General features: G+C 42.0%; 1 protein-coding gene across 1 annotated transcript in view; it reads left to right on the top strand.

The window, feature by feature from the left end:
- ccndbp1 (cyclin D-type binding-protein 1) overlaps positions 1 to 6,457 on the top strand; it is a 41,987-nt gene extending 35,530 nt beyond the window's left edge. Inside the window, exon 11 of the mRNA XM_078555383.1 lies at positions 5,652 to 6,457. Coding sequence (XP_078411509.1) covers positions 5,652 to 5,760 — 109 coding nt within the window. The 3' untranslated portion in view covers positions 5,761 to 6,457. The remainder of the gene's footprint in view (positions 1 to 5,651) is intronic.
- Positions 6,458 to 20,464: the final 14,007 nt, after the last annotated feature.

Below are 20,464 nucleotides of genomic sequence, written 5' to 3' on the forward strand. Positions count from 1 at the left end.
ACCATTTCCTCCCAGGCATTGGATATATTATGCAACATTTGCATGCAGGTGTTTCAGTGAAGTATCATAAAAGGGGTATTCTACTAAATCTAAGAGTGGGTGTATTTAAATGAACAAATTCCAGTTCATGCATGCCTTCTGCACTTAAGCACTATCATTAAGAAATTTGTTCTCATTTATCAAAGTCACAAAGTTAAAGGGTGTGCATTATGCATCTTTTTTTATATCATATTTGCTATGTGTTCACTTTACAATTGTTTTCTACGTTATCTTGGAATCATAGAATGGTTATAGCACAGGAGGAGGCTGCTCAGCCTGTTGTGTCCATGCTGGAGAAATTCACCCAGGGCCATTCATCTAATTTTTCCCTGTAGGGCTGCACACTTTTCCTTTTCAGGGAATGGGGCCAATTCCCTTTTGAATGCCTCGATTGAACCTGCCTCCACCACACTCCAAGGCAGTGCATTCCAGATCCTAACTGTTCACTGCGTATAAAAGTTTTTTCACATGTCGCCATTGCTTCTTTTGCCAATTACCTTAAATCTGTGTCCTATGGTTCTTGATCCCTCTACCAATGGGAACAGTTTCTCCCTGCCTACTCTGTCCAGACTCCTCATGATTTTGAATACTTCTATTAACCTCCTCTCAGCCTCTTCTCCAAGGAAAACAGTTCCAACTCCTCCATCCATTTTCATAACTGAAGTTCCTCATCCCTGGAACCATTCTTGAGTCTTTTCTGCATCCTGTCTAATGTTTTCACTTCCTTCCTAAAATGTGGTGCTCCGAACTGGATGCAAAGCTTCAGTTGAGGCTGAATCAGTGTTTTATATCACAGGTTTGACATAACTTGCTTGCTTTTGTTCTCAATGCCTCTATAAAGCCCAGGAGACCTTATGCAATATTAACCACTCTCTCAACCTATCCTGGCAGCTTCAATGATGTATACACATACACATCGAGGCCCCTCTACTCCTGCAACCCCTTAACAATTGTACCCTTTATTTTACATTGTTTATCTATACTTTTCCTACCAAAATGAATCACTTCACACTTCTTTGCATTAAATTTCATCTGCCACTTGTCTGCCCATTCCACCAGCCTGTCTACATCCTTTTGAAGTTCACAATTCTTCAAAGTTTTATGTCCTCTACAAATTTTACCCCAAAGCCTAGGTCATTTATATAACAGGAAAAGCAGGGGTCCTAACATCTACCCCGTGGAACCCCACTATAGTCCTTCCTCCAGCCCGGAAAATAACCATTCACCTTTACTGTGTTTCCTGTCATTCAGCCAGTTCATATTCATGTTGCTACTGTTCCCCTTATTCCATGAACTTAACTTCACTCATAAGTTTGTTGTGCAGCACTTCATTGAATGCCTTTTGGGTATCCATGCACACCACATCAACAGCATTAACCTCATCAACCCACTGTTACCTCATCAAAAAAAACTATTTAAACATGGTTTGCCCTTAACAAATCCATGCTGGCTTTCCTTAATTACCGTATATACTCAAGTAATAGTTGACCTCATGTAAAAGTCGGCCCCCAACTTTTGGCCAAAAAATCCTCAAGATTTATATATCTTGTGTATAAGCTGTAGTACTGCCAGTCAGGTAGCGAGACAATGGAAGAAGGTGGATTTCAACCCCTCAAATATTACTCATGTTTAAATCAACCCACTACTTTTTGGCTGAAAATTTGGTCTCTGAAACTGGACTTTTACATAAGTATATATGATAACCCAAATTTTCCCAAGTAACTATTAATTTTGTCCTGAATTATTGTTTCCAGAAGCTTTCCCCCACCGAGGTTAAACTGACTGGCCTGTAGTTGCTAGGCTTATCTTGCACCCTTTTTCGAACAGTGTGTAACATTTGCAATTCTCTAGTCCTCTGGCACCATCCCTGAGTCTAAGAAAGATTAGAAAATTATGACCAGTGCCTGTGCAATTTCCCCTCTCACTTCCTTCAGTATCTGTGAATGCATTCAATTTGGTCCTGGTTCCTTATCAATTTTAAGTACAGACAGCCTATCCAGTGCTGCCTCCTTATCAATTTTAAACCCTACAAGTGTCTGCACTACTACTCTCCGTGACCTGAGCAAAAGCACCTTCATCAGTGAAGACAGATGTAAAGTATTAATTTAATACCCGAGCCATGCCCCTGCCTTCATGCGTAAATCACCTTTTTGTTCCCTAATCGGCCCCACTTTTCATTGTACCACCCTATTACTATTTATATACCTATAGAAAACTTTTTGGATTCCCATTTGTTAGCTGACAGTCTCTTCTCACTCACTCACTCTTTGCTTCTCTTCTTTGCTTTTAAATTCTCCTCTGAACCTTCTATATTCTGGCTGGCTCTCAGTTATATCATCCACCTGACACCTGCCATAAACACACTTTTTCTGCATCATCTCCATTTCTATCACTTTCGACATCCAGGGAGTTTTGGATTTGTTTCCCCTACCTTCGTGGGAATATGCCTTGACTGGACCCAAACTATCTCTTCAGAGGCAGCCCGTTGTTCAGTACAATTTTCCTGCCAATCTTTGGTTTCAATTTATCTGGGCCAGATCCACTCTTACCCCATTGAAGTTGGCTTTCCTCCAGTTAATTATTCTTATTCTAGATTGTTCCTTGTCCTTGACCATAGTCAACCTAAACCTTATGATAGATACAATGATCACTGTCCCCTAAATGTTCCCCTATTAACACTTGATCCACCCCATTCCCAAGAACCAGGTCCAGCAGTGCCTCCTTTCTTGTTGGACTGGACATGTATTGCAATTCTCCTGAACACATGCTTGGAGCTCTTGCAACTCTCTGCCCTTTACACCAGTATCCCAGTCTATATGCAGATAATCAAAATCTCCCATTATAACTACTCTACGATTCTTGCATTTCTCTGTAATTTCCTTGCAAATTTATTCCTCTGCATCTTTCCCATTTGTTGGTGGCCTATAGGCTACACCCCAAGCAATGTAATTGCACATTTTTAAATTCCTTACCTCTAGCCAAATAGACTCTATCCTTGATCCCTCTGGGACATCCTTTATCTCCAGCACTGCAGTGTTCTCCTTAATCAATACCAGAAATGTATCCAGAGATATTTAATCCCAGTCCTGCCCTTCTTTGAGCCAGGACCCCGATATAGCCACAACAGCATATTTTCATATGGCTATCTACATCTGCAACTTGCCAATCTTATTTACCACACTCAGCACATTCACATATTTGCACAATAATCTTAATTTATACTTTATTACTTACCCTCTTACGCTGAGCCCACCTAATATCTCACTATTTCCTATTCTGGTGCTGTCTGTCTCTCCTAATATTCTGCATACCTTAGTGGTACTCTAATGTTACCTGTTGGTTCCCACACCCCTGCCAAGTTAATTTAAACTCTCCCCAATAGCACCAGCAAATCGCCCCATAATGAAATTGGTCCCAGCTCTGTTTAGCTGCAACCCATCTGCCCTGTACAGGTCCCATCTCCCCCAGAACTGATCCCAGTCTTTCCATCCACATTCATCTGCTTTATCCTCCTGTTTCTGTACTCACTTGTGTGTGGTACTGGGAGCAATCTGGAGATTACTACTTTTAAAGTCCTGTTTGATAATTCCCTACCTAGCTCCCTAAATTTTAACTGCAGAGCTGCATCCCTCTTTTTGCCTTTGTCTTGACTGTAATTACACAGCCTTCAGGCCAACAGCTTGCGTTTTTACAATGAGGACAGAAAATGCTAAAAATACTCAATAGGTCTGTCAGAATCTGTGCTGGTCACCCAGTGTCTCTCCATAGATGCTGTCGGATCATCTGGGCATTTCCAGCATTTTCTATTTTCATTTCAGATTTGAGCATCCACAATACTTTGCTCTACAGTGCTTAGTATATACAAAAGAGGAACTTGGAATGATTTACAAGGTATTTGGTGCCAAGTGGGGAGAGAAAGAAAGGCAAAAGCCTGGTCAAACAATTGGGAGCCTTCTGGAAATTTTAAAAGAGAGGAGAAGGTGATGTGCTCAGGGAGTTCTAGAAAGCAGGGATAAAGTGGCTAAAGGAGCAGCCTTTAGAAATGGTTGAAGCAAGCAGAACATTTGTGACGTTCAACTGCCAGATGATAAAGCATTGTTTAAGGTTCTGGAGGATAGAGATGAGACATGGGGGTTGAGGAAGGCAATGTGAAGATGAGAGGAATAGACCTTGGTGATCATTTGTGGGACAGGAAGATTCATCTTGTCAGCCTGTACCCTGCTGTAAGATGTATTTGAAGAAAAGCATTTAACAAAAAAAAATGTGTGTGTAGAGAAAGTATACTTCAGAGCATTGGACAATAAAAAGATACATGGTCTCATCCCATGTTCTAAGTCATTGCATTTGGTCTTTGAATACATGAGTTTGACCTTGAATTATTTGGTTCGTGATGGCTGAAATCCTTGGTAATGTGATAAGTGCTTTATTTAATTCAGAGGAGGAAATGCATGCAGCAACAGCTCGCACATCTACACTCCGGAATAAGAACATGCAATCAGATTTGTTAATCTGCAGTGCTCACTCATGTTCAAAATAGTGCTATGGTGCAGTAGAAGAAACTGTTAATGTTTTATTTTTGTATTAATGTTTTACTTTACGAATGCTGGGAATCTGAAATGAAAACAGAAAATGCTGGAAATACTCAGCAGGCCTGGCAGCATCTGTGCACATGAAATGTCTTAAACTTTGATTCTCTCTCCACAGATACTGCCAAAGCTGAGTAGTTCCAGCACTTTCTGTCTATATTTGAGATAAAAAAATGAGACTGGTTCAGGGTGAAGAGCAGTGGTTATGAATCAACAGCTCTTATGATTTTGTGAGCAGAATTTCTGAGAAGGTTCCCTATCTTCTGTTGTAACAACATTTCTCCAAGATTTCTGTTGATTGACTGGAGTTATGGCAGGTGATTAGAACAACCTGTGGAAAATATAACTGTTCAGCAGAAAAACTGGGCTTTCGGAGTAAGGGATGGTTTCCAAGGGCACCAAACCCTTATCTTGAAACCTCGAGTCATAATTAAGGCAGTGCTTATTTTTACATTTTCAAGCTATTGTCGTGTAAATCTTAAGACAGTTCCTGACTGAACTTTTGATATAAGGAATGAAAGGTAGCGCATGGAGTTTGTTAGGTTACACGATGTGTGAAGCCAGGGTTAATGTAATATGAAACCCAGGTATAAAAGGTACCTAGGTGAGCCCCTTGGACATCCTGCGGACTTCAAATCAAACTGCAATTCATTTATACAATATTGATTATGTCTTGTGCTATCCATATGTCTCTGAGGGAGGAGCTCTACATATCCATGGAGCCACTTATGTACAGAATTCTATTCAGCGCTGTAGAATTAGCACTAGGAGAATTGGATAGTAAGCGCTATTCTGAGACGAGTAACAGCAGTGTAAAAGTAGCTTATAGCAGTACTGTAGCTACTTAGTCCCAGAAGTGTTATATAGTTATTGCTAACTATACTGATATACCACGTTGATTAACTATTTAATTGACCAGTGACGTTTTTGAAACGGGGATATATAAGCAATCTGCTCATCATCTATGCTTTTCTGCATTGTATGGTACAGCAGTTTCAAGAACTAATTCTCTCTTTCTTTGTATAGATCCAGTCACATGTGCCCTGAATCTGAGAACAGCTGGTTGCAGTTTCTAAGTGGAGCAATTGAGCACAACATGGACAAAGTAAAGGATTTAACGCAGGGCAGTACTTAACAAATAGAGCCTACAGTGTTGTTTGAAGAAAACTACAGACTGTGTAAGAGTACATTTAAGAACCACAAAGCAGTGAATAAAAATAGTTGCAAACATTTTGACAAGTGATGAGTGTTTATGTACATAAGCTTACAATTTCTGTAAGTGAACATTTATTTTATCAAAATTGACCACAATTCCGCTTCCTTCAAGACCCACTGTCCAAATTTAATGATGTGCTTGCATGGACCTTGTCATTCTTAAAAATGTAGAGTTCTCTTCAGTTCTTTGAAAACTGCAGCAACATTCCAACATCAGATTGAAAGGTATATATTTTTTGGTTTTAGGCCATTTTTCTTTTTAAGGATGCAGGTGCGGGTTACAATTTTTTTCTTCCATAGCATCAATGGAGCGAAAGTCTCCCACGCCTGCTAAACGTTGCTGCGTGAAATAAGTTCGATCAGTCTTCGCCCAATTTTCAGTAATTACATCTACGGTACGGAACAATGCAAACCAAGTCAGTATTCATTTCTATTAATTTTTGTGCACTCTGCAGCAAATTATGGTGCTTAACGCCAGGAGCTGTCGTCTGGCAGAAGGATTGCGTTTGAGATTTCTAAAAAATGCTCTTCAAGTGAGATGGTGTCTCCCAGATGACAAAGATGATGTAATTTTTTTGCCTCTTTTGTGGGCTTTAGTAAAATGATTCTGCTCTTTATTAGCAATTTGTGTTGTTTCTTTTAGTATCATACTTATATCTGATGTTTAATATTTTCTTTAACCTTTACTCTGGCCCATTTGTATTATTTAGTTTGCAACAAAACCCTCATAGACCTCCTGATCATTGAGAGTTTGAAGTTAGGTCACAATGCTGTACCTTCAGGTGCAAAGTTGGAAGCACCCTTACGTTTTCATGCCTTGGTAGCCTGTATCGCCAATCCTTATTCCTGAACTTTGCCAGTGGGCATCTTTGATCCCTAGGCTTTGCTCTGTACTAAAACCCCTGTCTGGTTCCAGCAGAACTGATTGGATAGCAATCAATGCCAAGATCATAATTTTGTCTTGCTTACATTAGAGGTTCTGAGGCCAATTATAAGACCCCAAGTGCAATCGACTAATAAAAGCCAACTGGCCAATGAATCTGATAACTCTGTAGTCTTTGTCTTAGTGCTACACTGGGTAGCAATTTGACTTAAAATGACCAGGGAAATTGTTACTTTCATCTGTAAAGGAAGCCATTTGCTTTACTAATGGGACATTAAACATCTTCAGTGTGCAACTTAATCCAAACCTAATACATTGAGCCTGAAATTGCAGTGGAGCAATGGAACAAGTGAAGAAACAAAAGATGTCTAGAGGTGTGGATGACAGCATGATGAACATGTGCCATCTAAAAGCAAGAACAAGAGTAAGACCGAAGCATGGAAAGAAAAGGGATCAAAATGGGGGCATAGATTACAATCTGAAAGTGTTGAACTCAATACAGAGTCTGGAAAGCTGTAAAGTTCCTAATTGAAACATGAGCTGTTCCTCAAGCTTATGTTGAACTTTATTGGAATGCCGCAGTAGGCTGAAGATGAGAGAGCAAGGTGGAGAATGGAAATGATAGACAACCCAAAGCTGAGAGTCATGCTGGCAAACTGAATGGGTGATTACTTTGCAAAATATTTCCAATCTGCATTTGGTCTCCCTAATGTAGAGAAGACAACATGTGAGCAATGAATACAGTATGCTAAATTGAAAGAAGTATAAATAATTCACTGTTTCACCTGGAGAGTTCAGGGCTTTAGATGGTGAGGCAGTAAAACAACAGATTTTGCTTCTCCTGCACTTGCATGGAAAGGTTCTGTGGGAAGAAGAGGTCTATTGAGGTGATTGGGTAGTGGACCAGAATGTCATGGAGGGAATGGTCCCTTCAGAATGCTGAGAGGGGATGAGAAGATGTGTTTGGTGGTGGCATCATGCTTTAGGTTGTGAAGATGGAGTATACTCCGTTGAATACGGAAACTGGTGGAGTGGAATTTGAGGACAGGGAGGGGAGGAGTGAGAGCAGGAAATGGGATGGACAGGGTAGAGGGCCCTTGCTTGCTCCCATCATCCACTCTAACCTGTTTTCCTCTGAACTTGCTGCCCTCTGTTCTCTCAGGTCCAACCCTAACATTGTCATCAAACCTGCTGACAAGGGTGGTGCTGCTGTTAACTTGTGAACTGACCTCTGCCTAGCAGTGGCTAAACATCAACTTTCCAACACTTCTTTGTATATTCTCCACCACCAAAATCAAGCCATTGTTTCCAATACTGTTGCTCGCCTTATTGCCCCTGATGAGTCTCCATGACTTCCAACATCTTAATCGTGCAATCCCACTCAGCCTGCTTCTCCCCCCTCCCTTCATAAATAGGACTACCCTGGAAGATCTACTGTTTCAGCCTCACCCTAGCCCATTGAACTGATTTCTTATCTTTTTTTTTCCTTGCCCAGTCTCTTCCCACTGACATCCATGACTTTTCCGAAGCCCTTGTCAATTTACGGTTTCCAGGTTCCTGGCCTTAATCATCTCCCATTCACTAAGGGTGTCCAATCTCTCCACACTTTCATATCCCACTAGGACGATCTTTGGAGTCTCAGCTACTCCCCTTGAACAAAGGCTCAAACAGGCTTCATCTACCACCATCCTCCTCTACCTGACTGCATGTGTTCTCACATTGAACACCACCTTTAACGCAACGCACCCTCCAAATAAAAGTTGTTGCTATGGGTAACCACATGGTTCCTAGCTGTGCCTGCTCTTTTTTGGGCTTTGTGGAACATTCTTTGTTCCAGTCCTGGACTCTGGCCTGGTCCCTCACCCATTTTTCTGCAACAGCGCTTCTGCCTGAGGTTGCCTTTCCCTCACCCTCTGACCATAGTTGACACGGCCCTCAATCTTCTCCACCTCATCTCATACACTTCTGCATTCACCCCTTTCCTTCCCCTCCCTCCCAGAGTCATGATAGGGTTCCCCTTGTCCTCACCTTCCACTCCATCACCCTCTGTTTTCAAAAAATCATTATCCATTCTTTCTGCCACCTCCAGCATGATGCCATCACCGAACACAGCTTCCTGTCTCTTCCCTTTTCAGCATTCCCAATAGAATGTTCCCTCCATGACACCCTGGACCACTCCTCAATTACCTTAACCTCCCTTCCCATATGGCACTTTTCCATGCAAGTATAGGAGATGCAACACCTGCCCTTTCACCTTTACACCATTCAAGGTGCCAAACACTTCTTCCAGGTGAAATAACAATTTACTTGTACTTTCAATTTAGTACACTGTATGCTCTCAAAGTAATCTGCTCTACATTGGTAAAACCAAATGCAGATTGGGCAACTACTTTGTGAAACAGTCAGCAAGCATGATTTTGGGCCTCCAGTCGCCTGTCACTTGAAATCTCCACTTTGCTCTCACTTTGTGCTTTTTGCCCTTGGCTACTTGGTGTTCCAGTAAAGCTCAATGTAAGCTTAAGGAACAGACCTCATTATTTAAAACAAAAACAGAATTACCTGGAAAAACTCAGCAGGTCTGGCAGCATCGGTGGAGAAGAAAAGAGTTGACATTTCGAGTCCTCATGACCCTTCAACAGAACTGAGTATAGTTAGGAGAGGGGTGAAATATAAGCTGGTTTAAGGTGGGGGGTGGTGGGGAAGAGAAGTTGAGGGTGGGGTGGTTGTAGGGACAAGCAAGCAGTGATAGGAGCAGATAATCAAAAGATGTCACAGACAAAAGGATCAAAGAGGTATTGAAGGTGGTGATATTATCTAAGAAAATGTGCTAATTAAGAATGGATGGCAGGACACTCAAGGTACAGCTCTAGTGGGGGTGGGGTGGAAAGACTGACAAGGTATTAGTTGTAGATTTAAAAATAATGGAAATAGGTGGGAAAAGAAGAATCTATATAAATTTTTGAAAGAAAAAGGGAGGGGGAAGAAACGGGGTGGGGATGGGGGGAGGGAGTTTAAGATCTAAAGTTGTTGAATTCAATATTCAGCCCGGAAGGCTGTAAAGTGCCTAGTCGGAAGATGAGGTGCTATTCCTCCAGTTTGACCTCATTATTTTATTAGGCACTTACAACCTCCTAGATGCAACATTGAGTTCAACAATTTTATACTGTAATGTTTGTCCCCATTTTGTTTTCTTTCCATGTTTCGATCCTAATCTTGTTCTTGCTTGCGGAAGGCAGCTGTTTGTTATCCAACCATCCTCACCTCCTCGGGACCCAGCTTTTGTTTCTTCACTTGACTTATGACCACTCCCTATGGCCCTGCACCACCAATTCTTTTGTCACTTAATTTCTTATGTTTTCCGCCCTACCACAGACCTCCCCTATTGTTCTTTTTCTACCTTCATCTCTTTCACCTGCTTAAAACCTCTTGCATTTCTAAATTTTCAGTTGTAATGAAAGGTCATTGATCTCAAACATTAACTATTTCTCTCTCCACAGATGCTGCAGATCTGCTGAGTGTTTCCAGCATTTTGTGTGAAATATATGAATTGGCTTTGATGGAGTTTGGTAGATGAATGAAAATAAGGTCCAAGAATGTAACTAAGCCCTGAGAAAGAAATTAAGTGTGTACATTATCAGATACAAAAAACATTGCTGCTTCCTTTATGCCAAAGTGTCTTTCAAGACCTGGCAGTTTTGAAGTTTATCTTGCTTCTAGCTAAAATTGCCTTATTTATCCAAGGTGGGCACTTTCACTGACAGGATGGAGAATGAGAGTCAAGGGGACCAAGGATGGCTGCGACAAGCCTAATTGACTTCAGGCTCTGACTGTTATATCCAAACTGTAGTTGATGCATTTATTTAAAGCCACCTGCATGGTGCCTGTGCTTATGTACACAAAATGGCCCTTTTAAAGTTATTTTTAGATTGCATGTGAGCTCTGTCAGTAGAACTTGTTGATGTCTGGATGTAATTAGAAGAATGTGTTTTTAAAACCTTAATTACAGTTGAGCCACAAGTAGGATGTTATTAGACAAAATGTGCTGTTATTTACTGAGAAAATTGGCAAGTTTTTAAGAGCAAACAGGAGCCATGACACCCCAATCTTTTTCTTACACAATTATAATTAATATTTAAAGCAAGGTATTCACATTCAGATATTTAAATTGTCTCTTAAATGTTTGATGGTCTTAAGTGCTTTTAAGTTTAATTCGCCAAGCCCTTTTTTCCTTCCAAATAGTTTAGGGCGTTCCAATTAAATTCGCTGTGACTTGCATAATTAGTTTTGAGTCACAAATAGGTCAGAGTGGGTAAGACGTCAGATTCCCTTCCCGAAAGAACATTAGTGAACCAGATAGGTTTTCACAACAATCCAATAGTTGCATGGTCGCCTGATATTTTTGTTTTAAATCTATTTACTTAACTAATCAACTGAATTTAAATTCTCCTGCTGGTGCACTTGAACCCTTGCCTCCAGGTCATTAGACATCTGGATTACGATCCAGTAACACAATCACTATGTTACTGTAATATAAAAGCAAAATACTGTGGATGCTGGAAATCTGAAACAAAAACAAAAATAGCTGGAAAAACTCAGCAGGTCTGACAGCATCTGTGGAGAGGAGTACAGTTAACGTTTCGAGTCCGTATGACTCTTCATCAGAACTAAGAAATATAGAAATGAGGTGAAATATAAGCTGGTTGAGAGGGGGGTGGGACAGGTTGACCTGGATAGAGGGCCAGTGATAGGTGGAGGCAAAGAAGAAATTGCCAAAGATGTCATAGACAAAAGGACAAAGGGGTGTTAACGGTGGTGATATTAGCTGAGGAATGTGCTAATGATGACATTAAGGGTAGAAAGCAGGACGAGCAAGTGACATAGCTCTAGTGGGGGTGGGGTGATGGGAAGGGATCGAAATAGGCTAAAAGGTAGAGATAAAACAATGGATGGAAATACATTTAAAAATAATGGAAATAGGTGGGAAAAGAAAAATATATATTAAAAAAATAAAAAATTATAACTTATTGGAAAAGGGGGGATTGGAAAGGGGGTGGGGATGGAGGAGAGAGTTCATGATCTGAAGTTATTGAACTCAATATTAAATCCGGAAGGCTGTAAAGTGCCTAGTCGGAAGATGAGGCGCTGTTCCTCCAGTTTGCGTTGAGCTTCACTGGAACATTGCAGCTAGCCAGGGACGGGCATGAGAGCAGGGTGGTGTGTTGAAATGGCAAGCGACAGGGAGGTCTGGGTCATGCTTGTGGACAGACCGAAGGTGTTCCGCAAAGCGGTTACCCAGTCTGCGTTTGGTCTCTCCAAAGTAGAGGAGACCTCATTGGGAGCAACGAATGCAGTAGACTAAATTGAGGGAAGTGCAAGTGAAGTGCTGCTTCACTTGAAAGGAGTGTTTGGGCTCTTGGACGGTGATGAGGGGGCAAGTAAAGGGGCAGGTGTTGCATCTTCTGCGGTTGCATGGGAAGGTGCCGTGGGAGGGGGTTAAGGTGTAGGGGGTGATGGAGGAGTGGTCCAGTGTGTCCCGGAGGGAACGATCCCTGCGGAATGCCACCGGGGGGGTGAAGGGAAGATTATTTGGTGATGGCATCATGCTGGAGATGGCGGAGGATGATCCTTTGAATGCGGAGGCTGGTGGGGTGATAAGTGAGGACTAGGGGGACCCTATCATGTTTCTGCAAGAGAGGAGAAGGCGTGAGGGCGGATGCGCGGGAGATGGGCCGGACATGGTTGAGGGCCCTGTCAACGACCGTGGGTGGAAAACCTTCATTAAGGAGGAAGGAAGACATGTCAGAGGAACTGTTTTTGAAAGTGGCATCATCAGAACAGATGCGATGGAGTCGAAGGAACTGAGAGAATGGGATGGAGTCTTTAGAGGAAGCGGGGTGTGAGGAGCTGTAGTTGAGGTAGCTGTGGGAGTTGCTAGGCTTGTAATGAATGTTTGTGGACAGTCTATCACCAGAAATTGAGACAGAGAGGTCAAGGAAGGGAAGGGAAGTGTCAGAGATGAACCATGTGAAAATGTTGGAGGGATGGAAATTGGAAGCAAAATTAATTAATTTTTCCAGGTCCAGACGAGAGCATGAAGCAGCACCGAAGCAGTCATTGATGTACTGGAGAAAGAGTTGTGGGACGGGGCCTGAGTAGGACTGGAACAAGGAATGTTCCACATGCCCCATAAAGAGACAGACATAACTGGAGCCCATGCAGGTACCTATAGGCACATCTTTTATTTGGAGGAAGTGAGACGAGTTTAAGGAGAAATTGTTCAGTGTGAGAACAAGTTCAGCCAGACGGAGGAGAGTAGTGGTGGATTGGGATTGTTTGGGCCTCTGTTCGAGGAAGAGGCGGAGAGCCCTCAAACCATCCCAGTGGGGGATGGAAATGTAGAGGAACGCCCATGGTGAAGAGGAGGCAGTTGGGGCCAGGGAATTGGAAATTGTTGATATGATGTAGGGTGTCAGAGGAATCGCGGATGTAGGTGGGAAGAGACTGGACAAGGGGAGAGAGAATGGAGTCAAGATAGCAAGAAATGAGTTCCGTGGGGCAGGAACATGCTGACACGATTGGTCTGCCGGGACAGTCCTGTTTGTGGATTTTGGGTAGGAGGTAGAAGCGGGCCGTCCGAGGTTGGGCGACTATCAGGTTGGAAGCTGTGGGAGGAAGATCTCCAGAGGAGATGAGGTCATTGACAGTCCTGGAAACAATGGCTTGATGTTCAGTGGTGGGGTCATGGTCCAGGGGGAGGTAGGAGGAAGTGTCTGCGAGTTGACACTCAGCCTCTGCGAGGTAGAGGTCAGTGCGCCAGACAACAACAGCACCACCCTTGTCAGCAGGTTTGGTGACAAAGTCAGGGTTGGATCTGAGAGAACGGAGTGCGGCAAGTTCAGAAAGAGACAGAATGGGTGAGAGGAGCAGAGAAATTGAGACGACTGTTGTCACGCCAACAGTTCTCAATAAAAAGATCAAGTGCAGGTAAGAATCCAGAGGGAGGGGTCCAGGTGGAGGGAGAATATTGGAGGCGGGTAAAAGGATCCATTGAACGGGGAGAGGACTCCTGCCCAAAGAAGTGAGCACGGAGACTAAGGCAGCGGAAGAAGAGTTCAGCATCGTGCCGAGCCCGAAATTCATTGAGATGAGGGCGTAAGGGTATGAAACTGAGTCCTTTGCTGAACGTTCAGCAGCAGAGAGGGGAAGGTCAGGGGGTATGGTGAATACACGGCTGGGGCTGGGATTGGAAGACGGGCTGGGGACAGAGGGATGGGCAGGGGTGGAGGGTCCTGGATGGGTGTTGGTGTTGATGAGTTGTTGGAGCTTGCGTTCCTTTGCACCTGAAAGAAAGAGACAAAGTCTCTTGTTGAGGCATTGGATGAGTGTACCCTCCTCTCAAGTACAGTGCCTTGTGCTAGGTTCCTAGCCTTCCAACCTCGAAACAAAATGACCAATCATCTTCTGGGAGCCTGGTTGCAGTTCATTTATGGATGGCTTCTAACCCAAGTGCAATCTCATCTTCCTAGCAGATACTGATCTGAATTGGAAGCTCTGGCTCAATTTTGTTTATTACTCCTGCACTTTTGGAGGTCACTGCCAATTGTAATGTACCTCACAGGCATCTGTCGAATGTAACTAATTCAGCAAAGATCAAAGATGGAACCTGGGATCTTTCTGATCTGCTTGGCACAATGAATTGCCATGGTAAAGTTCTCTCAATCTGGTGAAACTTCCCAAATACTTTACATGGGAGCTTTGGATACCACGCAAGAGTTGAGTTAAAGGAGGTGGTTGAAGTGGAAATTAAAGAGGTTTATTAAGATGGATAGAGATGCAGCATGGCAGATATGTTTTAGGAGACAATTCCAGAGTACAGATTGTGCTGCCTAAAGGCTTTGCTACCAATGCTGCTGTGCAGAAAGTTGCATAGTAATGTAGAGTTGAAAGACTAAAGCAAAAGAGTTGGTTGGGCTGACTGAGGCATTCATAAATACAGAAGGATTTTGAAAGGAATATGCCAGTGGAGATTGGTGAGGATGGGTGAACAGGAAACAGTACAGGATTGGCAACTTTAGGAAGGATACGTGTAGTTCAGAGTGTCCTTCATTTCATCTCTGAGCTCCTTGTGTGCATAATTGGTGCAGAGTGGTTTAAATGTGCTGTTTCTTTGAAACTAATAACTGTTGACAAAGTAAAAATATGCTCTATATGGACGAGTGTGATGTTATACCATTTGATAGGGAGAATACGGAGACCGTATATTCCTTGGAAAGTAAGCCTTTAAATGGAGGAGAGGAAGTGAGGGATCTGGGACCACAGATGACTAAAAGTAATGATGTGGGTTAATAAGGCCATTTTAAAAAGTAATTGCAGCACTGGGTTCATTTATAGAGGGATAGAATTGAAAAGCAGAGAAGTTATTAAAATTGTACAGACCTTGGTTATACCAACACTTGGAGTACTGTGAACAAGTTCTAGTTTCCATATTCTGTAAAGGATATTGAGGCATTTGGAAAAGGCACAGAATAAGATTTATTAGAATAATGTCAAAATTGAGAGGTTATATCTATCAGGAAAGATTAAGCAGGGTTTTTCTCAAGAAAGAAGACCGAGGGATGACCTGATAGAGGTCTTTTAAGATTATGACAGGTTTTGATTGGCTAGTTGTAGAGAAGTAGTTGAGGCAAACAGCAAAGATGCATTGAAGAGGGAACTAGATAAGCACATGAGAGAAAGTAATAGGATATGTTGATAGGATTAGATGAAGAGGGGTGGGAGGGGGCTTGTGTGGAGCACAGACACCATAATAGACTTGGAAAAACTCAGCAGGTCTGGCAGCATCGGTGGAGAAGAAATCAGTTGACGTTTCGAGTCCTCACGACCCTTCGGCAAAACTGAAGTATAGTTAGGAGAGAGGTGAAATATAAGCTGGTCTAAGGTGGGGGGTGGGGGGAGAGAGAAGTTGAGGGTGGGGTGGTTGTGGGGATAAGCAAGCATTGTGGGTGTCACTGGCTAGGCCAGCATTTTTATTGCCCATCCCTAATTGCCCTTGAGAAGGTGGTGGCAAGCTGCCTTCTTGAACTGCTGTAGTCCATGTGGATTGATGTGTCCATTCTGGATTGCTCATTGTCACTTTTCATAGCTAACCTAAACCTTCTTATTTTTATTAATTCACAGCATGTGGGTGTCATTGGCTAGGCCAGCATTTACTGCCCATCCCTCATTCCTCTTGAGAAGGTGGTAGTGAGCTACTTTCTTGAACCATTGAAGTCCATGTGGTATAGGTACACCTACAGTGCTGTGAGGGAGGGAGTTCCAGGATTTTGACTCAGCAACAGTGAAGGAACAGCGATATATTTCCAAGTCAGGATGATGAGTGACTTGGAGGAGAACTTGCAGGTGGTGGTGCTCTCATGCATCTGCTGCCCTTGTCCTTCTAGGTGGTAGAGGTCACAGGTTTGGAAGGTACTGTCAAAGAAGCTTTGGCAAGTTGCTCATCTTAAATCTTATGAAACTATGATCACTGACCTCTAAATGTTCCCCTACTGACACTTGATTTAAATGATCCACCTCATTCGCCAGAATGAGATCCAGCAAGGCTTTCTTCCTCATTGGATTGGAAACATACCATGTGGAAAGTTCTCATGAACACAATTCAAAAACTCTTCCCCCTTCCTGCCCTTTATACTAATACTAACCCAGTCTATATTGGGATAAGTAAAGACCCTGTGACTAGTTATAGTTTTTGCATCACTCTGTAATTTCTTGTAAATGCATTCTCTATATCTTTCCCACTAGTTGGTGGCCTATAGAATACACTGAGTAGTGTAATGGTAACTGCTTTATTTCTTTGCTCTAACTAAATGGATTCTGCCCTTGACCCCTCTAGAACATGCTTTTTCTGAACATCATGTATCCAAGAATACTTGTTACCTAGTCTTGCCTTTTTTGAGCCAGGGTTCAATTTCACCACATCATAATATTCCCATGTGGCTGTGTCTGCATCTCACCAACCTTATTTACCACACTCTCTGCATGCACATACATAAACAGTAGACTGAATTTAGACCTTATTGTACTCCCTCTTACTCTGACCCCACTTAATACTTTACAATTTCTTACTCTAGTGCTATCAGTCTCTCCTAGTTCTCTGTGCAACTTGCCACCCTCAGTGCTTCCTCCAAGTGGTGTTCAACATGGAGGAGCACTGATTCATCAGCTGAGGGAGGGCATACGTGGTAATCAGCAGGACGTTTCCTTGCCCATGTTTGAAATGATGCCATGAAACATCATGGGGTCCGGAGTCGATGTTGAGGATTCCCAGGTCAACTCCTTCCCTACTGTATACCACTGTGCTGGGTCTATCCTGCTAGTGGGACAGGACATGGTGGTGATGGCGGTGTCAGGGACATTATCTGTAAGATATGATTCCGTGAGGATGACTATGTCAGGCTGTTGCTTGACTAGTCTGAGAGACAGCTCTCCCAATTTTGGCACTAGCCCCCAGATGTTAGTAAGGATGACTTTGCAATGTCGAGAGGGCTGAGCTTGCTATTGTCGTTTCTGGTGCCTGGGTCGATGTCGGGTGGTCCGTCCAGTTTTATTCTTTTTTTGAGGCTTTTTGGCGGTTTGATACAATTGAGTGACTTACTGCCTTTGAGATCCTACATCCTAGTTTCTTCCTAGCTCCCTAAAATCTTCCTGCAAGACCTCATCCCTATTTCTACCCATGACATTGGTACCAAATAGGGCCATGACTGCCAATATGTAACAGATATACTTGGATGAGTTGTCTATAGGGTTTTAGTAAGATATATAGATATAAATTAGTAATTTTGTAGCTAACAGATATTTTAATATTAACTTTTAAGTGGCACAAGGCATTTCATTTAGACCCTACTGATCCATAGGAGCCCAGGGTTCATTCCTCAATCTTTGTCTGTGGTTCACCACTGTAAATGAAACAAACATTGGCATAGTGGACAGTTTTCATGTCCAGTGGGCAATGGTGAGGGTAAGAGTGTGTTCCCCTAATTCCCCACCCTCACACCATAAAGGACTAAGCATCCTACTGACTGATATAAATATGGTTTTCGCCATAGAGGGAGTATTAAATTTGCATCCCATTAGATTGTTAACCAGCTTGCAGAACCTTCGCTATTTTACACTATTCTTATTTGTTATGATTGTTATGTAATTGAAAGTGCTTCCATTTCTAATTATTGTATCTGTTCTAACTTCACAGCGTTAATAAAGTGCTCTGATAGATCAAAGTATTGTGTATCTAGGGATGATGAAATGGATTGAGAGCTCTGTCAGAGACTTGTTAGGAGGGCATGGTCACTGATTGACTGCAGTCCTGTGATGGATAGCTTTGTAACTGAAGATTCTCATATAGACTTACTAATGGTTGAGGAAGGCAAAATCAGCAAATTATCAGCAGAGAAACTGGGTTGAAATAAAGAGAGAAAATGCTGAAAAAAATTCAGCAGGTCTGGCAGCATCTGGGGAGAGAGAAACAGAGTTAACATTTCAAGTCCATTATGACATTTCTCCGGAATAGAGAATCCGGGTTGGTTTGATTTCATTGCTATGTTTTGCCATGTTAGAAGTGAACATTGTTGTCAAGCTTCAAAGGCCAGTGAGCAATTGCTTGGAAGGAAGCATTATCATAGTTTTAATGGCAAGAAATATTGGGTCAGACTTTGCGGTCTAAACAACAGTGTGGCTAATGGTGTTGCCATTATTTATATGCAACTTCTGTAGCAACTTCTAGCAAGTGTCAGATGTGGGATTAAACTCAAGTATCCAAAAGTTGCTGTTGGAGTTATGTTGCTTCACAAAAACAGCATCTTGGCATCTACAGCACCATTGAAACACAGTAAATGGCATGAAGTTACTGTATTCGTTCAATGGTAGGAACTTAACTCACCACAGAAAGTCCAATCTTGTTCAGTCTAAGTACCTTTTAGCAATGTGATATGTGTTAATTACAGCCAGTCAATCACTCCAGCACTGAAAATTAACTATTAAAAGTGTGGAGTCTCATTTGTTCACCTTTTAATTGTTGTTGAAAATTTGTAAAAGGCAAAATTAAAAACAAATATTTTTACTTTTCCAACCTTTCTTTCCCCAATCTCTTCTCTTCTCTTCTTCATCCACCGATGCTGCCAGACCTGCTGAGTTTTTCCAGGTAATTCTGTTTTTGTTTTGGATTTCCAGCATCCGCAGTAGCTTTTAGCTTTTTGTTTTTAACCATAATAGAATTGTTGGGCTGAATGGTCTGTTTCTGTATCGTTAATATTTTGCTTATCTCTCAGAACAGTTTGTTTAAAAAGACTGTTGAGTTATTTTTATATAGGGTTTAGTGAGGAGCAAGTATTAGGTTTTCCAATCAGATCTCACTATGTAAGGTCTGTAAGTTTAATAAGTTGATGCGTTTGAAACGAAGCAAGATTTTTCGGAAACATTCTTAAAAAAAACATGAACCTTTCAAGCATCGCTACTTTTTTCAGACCCCGATTGCTCCTGGCCTGTTCAGCAAGGAGAAGGCTGAAATGTTGCAGGCGGCTGTCTGTTCGTTGTCAGGAATCATATTTTACCTCAGCCCAATTTCCTTTAAAAGGAGCCCACTGAAGCAAACAAGTTGATGAGCAGCCATTATCAGAACCACTGTTTTATGATTTTTATGGAAAAATTAGATTGTCAAAGCAACAGCAATAATTCCTTGCATCAAAGTTCTGTAAGTTGTCTTATTATCATGATATTTCTAATGCTGCATCTGTTTGCCACCTATTGCCCAGTCTGAGGAAATCCCCTTCTCTGCTGCACTTCTGTTGAGGCATTGGTGTCAACATGGACCACAATTTTCCATGTTAGGGCCTGGTGTCTGCTGTCAGTTAGACTACCCCATGCGTGTTTGGGGTTTTAATTGTTTTGTGGAACAAGTTGCTGAGAGTGCAAGCTGATAATGGTGCAGTGAGGGAAGCCAGGCACTTGGGAGATGAATGAAATTTACAGTGCAAGGAAATGTAAACTGATGGGTGAATTCAATGCCAATTTAGCAAGAAAGAGAAAAAGAGAAGAGATTGGGAAAAAAAAGGTTGGAAAAGTAAAAATATTTGTTTTTAATTTTGCCTTTTACAAATTTTCAACAACAATTAAAAGGTGAACAAATGAGACTCCACACTTTTAATAGTTAATTTTCAGTGCTGGAGTGATTGACTGGCTGTAATTAACACATATCACATTGCTAAAAGGTACTTAGACTGAACAAGATTGGACTTTCTGTGGTGAGTTAAGTTCCTACCATTGAACGAATACAGTAACTTCATGCCATTTACTGTGTTTCAATGGTGCTGTAGATGCCAAGATGCTGTTTTTGTGAAGCAACATAACTCCAACAGCAACTTTTGGATACTTGAGTTTAATCCCACATCTGACACTTGCTAGAAGTTGCTACAGAAGTTGCATATAAATAATGGCAACACCATTAGCCACACTGTTGTTTAGACCGCAAAGTCTGACCCAATATTTCTTGCCATTAAAACTATGATAATGCTTCCTTCCAAGCAATTGCTCACTGGCCTTTGAAGCTTGACAACAATGTTCACTTCTAACATGGCAAAACATAGCAATGAAATCAAACCAACCCGGATTCTCTATTCCGGAGAAATGTCATAATGGACTTGAAATGTTAACTCTGTTTCTCTCTCCCCAGATGCTGCCAGACCTGCTGAAT

Source organism: Cetorhinus maximus, chromosome 13, assembly GCF_964194155.1.
Source record: "Cetorhinus maximus chromosome 13, sCetMax3.hap1.1, whole genome shotgun sequence".
Classification (NCBI taxonomy): domain Eukaryota; kingdom Metazoa; phylum Chordata; class Chondrichthyes; order Lamniformes; family Cetorhinidae; genus Cetorhinus; species Cetorhinus maximus.